The following is an 11,379-nucleotide window of genomic DNA, read 5'->3' on the forward strand; positions in this document are numbered from 1 at the left end:
TAAAAAAAGAAATAAATTCTGAGTTAATTTTAAATCATAAATATTATCTATAGTTATATGAAAATTATTATTAATTTTTGTGTGAGATATATGTAAAATATTGATTTTTAAAAGAATATATATATATATATATATAGAAGGAAAATTTTATAAAAATATATTCCCTTCCGTGGTTTTATTTACTTGTTTTTTTAAATTTTTTTACTAGTTTATTTAGCAAAATTTATAAAACATTAAATTTTGGTTTTTTATATTTAATATATTTTTTTTATAATTTTTAATAAATTATATATTCAACTATATATTTTATTAAACTATATTTTAAATAAAAATAAAATTGAAAATTTAATATATTTGGTTATAAATTTTAAATTATCAAATAATTTTAATCGAATTAAAATAGATAAATAAAAAGGAATGAGTATTTAAGAATTTATCCTAAAATTTAAACAAAGCTATATTTCACGTATATTATTATTTTATTATTTTTATTTTTATAAAAAGTGTACTTTTTCTTAAAAAATAAAAAAAATAAATAAAAAAAGGGTAAAGAAAATCAAAAGTTTTGAAAACGACTCGGGCTCGACTTCCAACTCCCTCCTCCGCTGCTTCCCAACGCGACGTTCTCACCAAAGATTTCCCCCAAATCTCCTTCTCGGAGCTCGAGAGAGGTCGTTAATGGCGCCTCGCATGGGCTCTTTCCACCAATTCTTGGATCAAAGAAGCAAGGAAAGGCTCCTCCTCTCGTCCCAGAAGGACGGGGATTGGGATCTTGGATTTGATCCAGAGGACGACGAGGAACGAAGCCGATGTAGCCGTCTTTGCTGCTGCCACTCTTGGATCCGGGAGCTATGGAAGAAGCTGCAGGAGATGGCTGTGGCCGGGTGGGAGCTTGGGCGCTCGGATCCCAGGAAGATCGTTTTCGCCGGGAAGATGGGGTTGGCGCTGACGCTGGTGTCTCTTCTCATATTTCTCGAGCCCTCGAAGAATATCGCGAGATATGCGGTTTGGGCTATCCTTACTGTCGTTGTTGTCTTCGAATTCAGTATCGGTAATTGCCGCCGCCCTTTTTTTAACCTCTCTTTTCAGTGATTGGATCTGATGTTCTCCTTGTTCAAGAGATTTTTGTGATGTTGAATGCATGATGGATTGGACTTTGTTGATTTGTTTGTTTGAATGGACTTTTTCTCGTCTCTTATTGACTTTGTGCAAGATGGATTTTTTATTCTGTTTGTGTAATTTGAGGATGTTGTAGATTGGAAAGATTATTTAGTTTAGTATAATTATTATCAATTAATTTGAGGTTTAGCTCAACCTTTCCGATAAAAAGCTTGAAATTTGCAGTTTTGCATGGTTTTAGTGGTTCTGTACTATATAGTTTTGGGGACTAGAAAAAGGAACCATTTGGAAATTAGTTATAATTAACTTGTAGTCTGGGAAGATGAAGTTGATTCTGTCTTAAGATTTACTCTTACAATGTTGTAATGTCTTTTGAAATGTTGTCATTGCAGGCGCAACCCTCAGCAAAGGGCTTAATCGGGGATTAGGGACTTTATTAGCTGGTGGTCTTGCACTAGGGGCTGCAGAGCTCTCACATCTAATGGGGGATTGGGCGGAGCTTGCTACTATCATGTGGATCTTTATCATGGGTAAAACATTTTTGAGAAAATTTACTCTTCTCACTGAGATTATGCTTTGTAAACATCAATATCTCTGCTTCACTCTTATTTGTATTTTGGAACTTTAGGTTTTGTGGCGACCTTTGTAAGGCTATACCCTACGATGAAACCTTACGATTATGGATTCCGAGTCTTCTTGCTTACGTTTTGTTTTATTATGGTATCTGGTTATCGGACGGGGAATTTGTTGCAACAGCAGTTAATCGATTTTTGCTGATTGCGCTCGGTGGTGGAGTTGGTTTGGGTGTGAATTTGTGCATCTTCCCTATTTGGGCAGGAGAAGATTTGCATGACTTGGTGGTGAAGAATTTCATGGGTGTTGCCAAGTCTTTGGAAGGTACTAACTACTTTGTCTCATAGTTATCTTGGTATTTTGTCAGATTGATACTCCAAATTGGCACCTCTTGATTTGATGGAATTTGGTGCCTGAAAAAAGTAACAAATCATTAATTTTCTTAATATTTTGATGGTATGTATATTGGTAGATTTCGTGTTCATACTAATGCCTGCAAAATGAATGTCATTGAACCTGAGGGTTTTGTGATTTTATCAATTGTGAGTATCTATTAACATGTCCTGCTAGTTAGTCTACAATCTTCCATCCGGAGGTCAATTTTTGCGGGTGTTAACCTTTTTGCACTCCAGCTTTACTTAGTGAGTTTGTAACTTTGTTAACATTTTATTTAAGGCTAATTTCCCTTTCCCTGTTTTGTTTTTTGCCAGGCTGTGTTAATGGGTACCTGCAATGTGTTGAATATGAGAGGGTACCTTCCAAAATCCTCACATATCAAGCTTCTGATGATCCTTTATATAGTGGGTACAGGTCTGCTGTTCAATCAACATCCCAAGAGGACACTCTTGTGTGTTCCTAACCAGTGTACTCATACTTTCCTATCTTTTTGCAAGGTTGAGTGTAAAACTAACCTTTTTCTCCTCTTGTCTCAACAGTTAGGTTTTGCCATTTGGGAACCACCACATGGTCGTTATAAGATGCTAAAGTATCCATGGAAAAACTATGTAAAAGTGAGTGGTGCCTTGAGGCATTGTGCATTTATGGTCATGGCGATGCACGGATGCATACTTTCTGAGATTCAGGTACCTATGCTCTTTTATTGTGATTCCAGGAAAAAAATTTTCTTATGATATGAATCATGTTTCAACATGTCATTTGCCTTGTCAAGTTGTTTTATGCAACTTCTGTGTATATATATATATATATTATTCACATTCTTTTTTAGATTTAGTGAACGAGAAGGCCTTGAGGTGTGTTCGTTTCCTTCTTATGCCATTCTAACTATTTACTATTTTCCAAGGAAAATACTAGGCGCCTTAAAGCATGCTGATATATGATGGTCATCTTTCATGGTTGTTACTATTATAAATCTTGTTGCCAAAACGATCATTAGGACAAAATTGGGCCAATCACCAGTAGGGATGCAAGTGGGGGCGGGGAATTCCCGTTCTCCGCGGGCACCCTCCCCGATGGGGTGGGGATTCCCCGAAATAAACCCCCGCGGGGCGGGGATAGGGGAAAGCCCTTCCCCGACCCGTCGGCCCCACCCCACAGGGATCCTTGCCCGTTTCCCGTGGCGAGAAGGATTCCCCAATTTTTAAATTAAATATATATATTATATATATTAAAAATAACTCATATGATTAATTTTAATTTATTAAAAAATTTAATATTGATATAATATTATAATGACCAAATATTTGGGTTTTAAAAATTTTTATTTTTTTGGTATTTATTAATAATGTTTTAGATTTTTAATAAAAAATTAGTGTTACTCCAATGCAATACTTGGAGATAATTATATGAAAAATTGTTTTAAAAATTTTAATCAAAACTTTTTTATTTCCTATTATAGATAAATATGTTATATCAAAATTAAGATTAAATTGATTAATTTATCAATTTTATTGAAATCTCAACTTGTAAGTAGAACATCTCTTATGAAATCCCAACTTTTGCAGTTCTCCTTTAATTCTTCATCCCATTGATTACTTTATTAGTTTGTTGTTTTCTCATACATTAAATAATGCTTATTTTGAGGAATATTTTGTTTTTTTTTGTTTTTAATTTCATACAAGATGTGTTACATGTGTAATTAGGAAAAAAATATTTGGTAGGTTAGGGACTCCTTGACCCCGCAGGGATTCTCCGACCCCATGGGAATCCCCGTGGGGGAGTTAGTGGGGGGAATTTCTCCCGTGGGGAATTTTGAGGCGGGAAATCCCTGCCCCGTGGGAAGCGGTGATGGGGATAGGGACCCATTCCCTGGCCCCCCTTCCCCACTTGCATCCCTAGTCACCAGTGGAATAATTGTTTTATATATACGTGTATAAAATATAGCGAGACCTAACAAATTTAAGTGTGGTGGAAAAAATAGGCTTATGTGCTTGTCATATGCTTCACCTTGTTTAAGAACTTCAGATAAGGTTCACGGGAGTTGAGTATGTTGACAATGAGGATCTAGCCATGAATTTTCCTACTAGTTACCATCCTTGTAAATTAAATATGTGTAATACATTGGCGAGTCCCACAGTTCCCCATCACTATTCTACGAGTTCAAGTGCTTGGATTAATCAACAATTATGCACCAATTTTCTTTTATGGTTTGACATCTATGACACTCTTGATGAGGTTGATCCCACTTCTTTTATTATGAAGCTTGAGATGACTGATTTTCTCAGTCTAACTTCTGTTTACATAATTGTGTTCTCCCTTATCTTGGATAACCATTGCCATTTAAAAATAATTTATTTATTTTTGAATATCTCCATAGTTTGAGAGTATCAAAACCTGTATCCTAATTTTCTAATTCTTAATATTTTTGATTATCTTCCTTATTTCCTTATGTCCAATAGATAAAATATGAACGCAGCATGATAACAAAGTTCCCTGACAGCTCCAATTGTTTGTGTTTTGTTGAAAGTAAATTTCAATTAATCTTACCTATCACTATGACACACCTCATAGGGTTCACCTATCAGGCTATCATTCTGAGCTAGCACCTATTCGATGTTTTTTTTATAAAGTAATTATGTCTAACTTTGTCAGTCTGCTTATTCTCTTAGTTTTTCTATATCAAGTAATACTTGCATGGTTTAATTCAATCTTCTCCAGCATTAGCAATATTTACACTAATGTTGATGCCTGTAAATAAGAATGACTGCTTCTCCTTTCTTATGTGAACAAGCAAAATATTAACACGCCTAAATGACTGTCTTGTTATTTAACTGTGCAACATTTTATTGTAGGCTCCACCAGAAAGGCGACGTGTTTTTAGCAATGAGATGCAGAGGGTAGGCAGTGAAGGAGCCAAAGTGCTGCGTGAACTGGGAAACAGAGTCAAGACTATGACAAGATTAAGCTCCCCAAACATCCTGTTTGAAGTCCATGAAGCAGCCGAAGATCTGCAGAGGAAGATAGACCGTAAATCCTACCTTCTCGTTAATTCTCAACATTGGGAGATCGGGAAGCGGCCGGAAGGCATTGAGCATGTGGACGGGGTCAACATCGGCAACAGGTTCCTTGCAACAAAGTCTCTAAGTGAAACCGTGATCGACTTCAGAGCAATCAACAACTTATCAAAGAGCTGGGATGTTCAAAATTCAGTCAACACCGGTCTCGATTTATCTACACAAACAGCTGGCTCCCCAGAAGCATTACTGACGAAACAGATATCGTGGCCTGGACGGCAAATTTCCATTCTAGACAACATTCCTGATGAAGAAGAACCATCAACCTATGAAAGTGCTAGTGCGCTGTCTCTAGCAACATTCACATCCCTTCTGATCGAGTTTGTCGCGAGGCTTCAGAATCTTGTAGATGCATTTGAGGAGCTAAGTGAGAAAGCTAAATTCAAAGAGCCTGAGCAGGAATTGATTGTCCAGAACTCTGGATTCTGGACTAAGGTAAGAAATTGTTTTGGATGGCGAGACTAAATTATCGAACCGGGTGATTTATATTTCTTGTGTTTCATAAAATTAAAACAGAATGATTTGATCTTTATAATTGTAAAGATATAAGGTGGAATAAGGTAGGTTTTTTGGTGATCTTGAGAGGGCTATGACTCTAATGTATAATTTATTAGCTTCCCAAAATTGAAGTAAATGAGTTTTTGCTTTTGTACATGCCTTGTGTCCATGTTTATTCAAGACTTTACTTAATTTTTATGTTAAGTTTCTGAAGCAGGTTGCAAAGTCCATGGAGCATTTTAGCTTCTATTTATTTCTGCAAATATAAAGCGCTGGTGTTTTTGGCTTTTGTATACTAAATAATGCTCAATGGCCTGTCTAAAAATATTTTCAAAATGAGGGACCAGAATGATTAGAATTAAAAAACAATGACATATAATTTGGAAACGCAGCAGATGTTTAAAACTAGCCAAATTATTCCTAAAAAACCATGTGATTAAATTATTTCAAAATTTTGGGTGTTCTGAGAAAAGAAACAAAGTAAAAAAGTACTGACAATAATTGGGTATATACTATATCTACATGGAACTTAAATAAATTTTTCAAAGAAAGAAGGATTTTTTTTAAAGGGTCTATTTTCTGTCCAATGTGATGAACGGATGACATATTTGTAATTTTATCAAAATAACAAGGTTTTTTTTTGAAATAAAAATATAGTGCCAGAAAAACCTATGTATGTAACCATAAACCATGCATGTTGCCATATGACAGTGTGTGTATGCATATGTCACTCTTATTTTCCCCTTTTGAACATAATTAGGATTACAAAAACTTTTGAGGATTAGATAAATTTTTCTACTCTAGTTTGAAAATAATTAGGATTATATAAACTCAGATTCCAAGTAGAACTAGCAGGCACTTCTCCCGCCACTCCATATATATATATATATACTTGCTATCATCTTCTTCATTACACACAATAATTAAGTAAATTCAAATAATCGGAGTAAGATCTAGTGATAAATCATGGAAGAAGAAGGTGAATATGCAATTTTGATGGAAAATATGCAGTATGCTTTGAAAGAGGTTCAAGCATTCAACTTCTACAGTAATCTCATTCATCAAATTCAAGATAAACCTGGGACCATATCTGATATCTTTAGAGATATTAACAGTTCTTGTGTCATCCCCATGGTGATTTATGGACTTGGGAGAATCCAATATAGTTATGCTGCAAGGTTTCAACTAACTATGGCTCTTCTACTAAGAGAAGTTCCGGGATTGAAAATTAATCATGAAATTATAATTTGTTGTGATGATTGTTAGTTCCGGCGATGTGGTTTGTGGTTTAGTGAACACTCACAACACTCAAAGAAAAACTCACACAAACCAAACAAGAAGGAGACACACAAGTTTGGTAACCTAGGTTCGGCTTCCTCTTGCTACGTCTGGGGCTAGCTCGGAGAAAAACAATCCACTAAAAGAGGTGAAAATACATGAGTACAAAAACACTCGTCACCACTCACTCAACAATAATGAACACTACCCTCTAGATTGTCCGGTCGCTCACACACTCTCTCCAAGAGTTCCCCAAGAGTCACACTTACAATCTACGAGCAAGGATAGCTTATATAGACGCCTCAACGTCCCAAATATAGCACATACCTCTTTTTAGAATCTCCAGTGCTACTAATTTAAAAACCCGCTAGAAATTAGTACAGAACTCCCGTTAGTAACATAAGTTGCAATGCTATGCCCTGACTCGACTTGACCGAGTTCGCGTTACGTTGCATGGACGACCTCAAGACCCATCAACCTCTCGGTCATGCTTAGTCCGAGTCGATGCACCAAAAGCCCTCCCGATCCTGACCGCAACTAGCCTACCTCCTCGGGTTCCTCATCACGCAGTCCCCTCGCAGAGGCGCGCGTCCTTGTCGTCTTCCATGAAACTTGCCAAACTTCGTCTTAATTCACCCTAAATTTGGTCTTCAAAAGATTCTCCAAACTTGATCTTCAATTCACCCAAGTTTGGTCCTCAAATCTTCACGTTAATGAGACTTCAATGATTCTCACGTCAGGATTCTTCAAATCATATCTCCTTCATTCACACCATGAATAGATCTTTTCTTTTAATTAAGCTCCACCATATTTTTGTCTTCAATCAAATCACCCAAATATAGTCTCTGATATGATCTTGTCTTCAAGTTGTAAGGCATTGCTAAAAAATAACTCCACCAAGATCTTTAAGATAAAGCTTCACCATGATCTTCGAGATATTTGGGCTCCAGTGTTGAGACTTTACTAAAAAAATATCTTCACCATGATCTTCAAGATGTTTGCCTTGCACTCCAAGTCTCCTTGCCATGTCACCATGCTTGCTCACATCATCAATTATGCTTTGTCACCTTGGTTGCCACGTCACTTGGTCTAGGTGTCAAATCATGCCAATAAATAGTGCGGTTGCACTAACAATGATCTTACATTAAATAATGTTGAAGAAAGAGTCATGAAAACACACGGATGTAAAGTTGTGCGCATGTTTGACGATCGTTTTAAATGGAAAGCTGATGAACTTACTTTATTTTTTTTACCATTCACAAGGCCTGAAGTTTTAGGAGATTTACTGGGGATGAATTGGTGCTCATCACAACTTGAGAAGATGATAATTTTAGGGAGGAGCTTGACTTCTATGGCTTCTATTTTAGAAGATATGGTATCCACATGTGATAATGAACAAAAATGTCCAAAGATGACAGTTAAAAAGTTAACATATGTGATGGATAAACTAAGATATATATATGGGCTGTTTGTGAGTACACATGGGTGTTCAATATCAATAATGAATCATCATTGATTGATAAATCCCAAGGTTATAATCCTGAACAATTATTCCAAGATTTGTGTTGGCATGGATTTGATTTTGATGGAATTGAGATTGGTGAAGAAGACATGAATAAATTTTTACCAAGTAAGTTTTTTTATTAATTAGATTTTGTTTTATTTTTTTATATTATATTAAATAATAAATTTTAATTTATTGATTTTATTACTTTTATTTGAAGGTACTGAATCTTGTTTTAAATGGGTGGACGATGAGACGAGGTAAGAGCTAGTGACACTAATTAATACTTATTATTATTATTATTATTATTATTATTTGAAATTTTACTTTTACCTATGCATAATCCAGCAAACACCCATTTTGCATATATATATATATATTCCTGTATTAAAATATTAACTGAATATAAAAAAACACTAAGAAAAATTTCACAGTTCCACTATGATCACATAATTTTTTTTTAAAAAAAATAGTAGGCTAGAAAAAACAGAATTGGAGAATTATAAGCTTATATATTATTTGGTCTTGATGTGCTTATATATTATTGTTTAATAATAATATACATACATATGTATTTTTATAATGGATGGGGTGATAACTAGTAATAAAGACTAATAATTAAAACCATATAAATTCATAAATGTTGGCACTCATCACTCATTTTTATCTATGCATGTATGTGAGTATTATGTTAATTTTTTCTTAGAAGAAATATCAGAACCAACTTAATGGGAGTTATATTCTATTATATTTGAGAAGAAATATCAGAACCAACTTAATGGGAGAATTTCTTTTTAAATTTCACGTATTTTCTTCACTTTTTTGCTACCTGGTCTTGACCCACACATGCATACAAATCTACTTGACATTAACAGTAGAAAACGAAATATTTAACTTCATTATGTTTCTCAAACACTTTTATTTTATTTTTGTTTAACTTGTAATAGATACATAATTAAAATTTAAAAGAAAAGTCCTTTTTCTTAGGGGAAAGCCTGGCAAACCTTTTTGACTTGTTGAGGTTTGATGTATTTAGTCATTGTTAATTTCTTTTAAATTAATACCGTTTTATTAATTTATTTAGAGATTGTTAATTTGTTTTGAATTTTTTTTATTTTGAGCAATACAAACAAATATTTAGTATAAATTTGTGATTTTTTTTCTCACTATTTTTATTTAGCTAATACAAGGTGCATATTTATTATTTTCGTAATTTTTTGTATTATTTTTTTTAAAACGTTTGATTATGTGTTATTAGTTATCCTTATCTTATGGACGAAGATGATATTGAAGAATTACCGAGACTTCAATACGAGATGAAGATCACAATGACAAAATTGAGAGAATCAGAACACTATAAAAAGTTTCGAGATCAATTACATGATAACCATTTACTAAAAAATGAAATATCCCGTCGCCTTAGATCAATGGGCCAAGTGCAAATGGTAATATATGGATTGGGTTCTTTGGAGTATAATTTTGATTCACATTACCAACTTGCCTTGGTTTTATTATTGAAAGAAGAGATAAACATGTTGAGAATTGGGGAGATTCAAGTGTTTGACCCAGTGATAACTCCAGTAGATGCTGCTTTCATGCGGTCACTTGGATGCACTGTACTTTCAGTTAATGAATATGCCCGCCGAAGAGTGGAGAAGCCAACAATATTTTTTATGCCATTTGCATGACATGACCTCATGGGTAATCTACTAGAAACAAATTGGTCGCCTTCCAAATTGGAGAATTTAATAATTTTAGGGTCACCTATGCATGATTGGGATGAAATATATGTTGAACAAGATTATGGGATATTTAAGAAAACTGAGATGGAGCAGTTGATGCATGATGATAGATATAGATATATGATTACAATTAAAGATTGGAGTGTTGATTTTACCGTTGATAAAGAAAGTATTGAAAGGTCATTCAATCAATTTTATTGGGTGTTCTTTAACCTTCACCCAGAGTTTGATATGAGTTATATTTTACCAAATAATTCTTTTTCTATATTTAGCTCTGATCTATTTATTTATATATTATTATTTTTTGAATTTAATTACAAACTTTTGTTTCTATATTGTAGGTTTCCAGCCCTCAATAAAATTCAAGTTGATCATGAGAATGCAATACCTAATGATGATGATATTAGATGAAATATTAAGTTAATTTAATTAGATTGTATATTTTTTTCCAAGCATTAATTATCAATATAAATTAAATATAAAATTTAATTAATTTATAATGGCAGGGAATTATGAAATCATATGGAGCATTGCTACTCCAAAAAATTTAAGCTTGACAATAAGTGGAAAAATAACTGCTTTTCTTATGACAAGTTGCGTGGCTTAAGCAGATATCGTAAAATATGGACTCTATCCCACTTAAATTAGATTAAACTCAATTTTGATGGTCATGGCCATGGACCTTGTGGTTATAGTGGTTTTTTTTGCAATGCAAAAGGAGAGATATTGCTTTCATATGCCAGACCCATGAGCAATGGTAAAGACAAAATAGCAGCTCAAATGGAAGGACTTCGGCAAGGAGTCCGATGCTGTAGACAATTGATGTCTAATTTTTGTGATAATTCTAATTTTCTCATTAAAGGTAGTGCTCTTAGTGTGATCAGGTGGGATAGGGCTTTATTGCCACCACCTCATAAATTCGCAAATGTTTTTGAAGAAATGGCCACAATGTTAGAAGAAACAAACTGCATTATACAATATATTTACGAGGAAGCAAACACTAAAGCCAATGAATTAGCAAAATTAGGTATCACTTTGTCTAATTTTATTACATGGTGATAGACTGTATAAATGATTAAGTAAATAAAATTTTTCATTGTTTCTTTTTTTTTATCATCATTTTTATTATTTTTTAAGGAAAAAGATAAGTAAAAGTGTAATTTCCCAAAATATTAATTATATATATTTTTAAATA

General features: G+C 33.9%; 1 protein-coding gene across 1 annotated transcript; it reads left to right on the forward strand.

Annotated features, from left to right (window-relative positions):
- The first annotated feature begins 583 nt into the window (after positions 1–583).
- On the forward strand, positions 584–5,816 carry LOC120263701 (aluminum-activated malate transporter 9-like). Its single transcript, XM_039271667.1, is given in 7 exon segments — positions 584–1,051; positions 1,512–1,649; positions 1,748–1,846; positions 1,849–2,016; positions 2,403–2,539; positions 2,628–2,774; positions 4,941–5,816. Coding segments are annotated over 7 exon segments (1,749 nt in total). The 5' UTR covers positions 584–678; the 3' UTR covers positions 5,628–5,816.
- The last annotated feature ends 5,563 nt before the right edge of the window (positions 5,817–11,379 follow it).

Source organism: Dioscorea cayenensis, chromosome 6, assembly GCF_009730915.1.
Source record: "Dioscorea cayenensis subsp. rotundata cultivar TDr96_F1 chromosome 6, TDr96_F1_v2_PseudoChromosome.rev07_lg8_w22 25.fasta, whole genome shotgun sequence".
Taxonomy (NCBI): domain Eukaryota; kingdom Viridiplantae; phylum Streptophyta; class Magnoliopsida; order Dioscoreales; family Dioscoreaceae; genus Dioscorea; species Dioscorea cayenensis.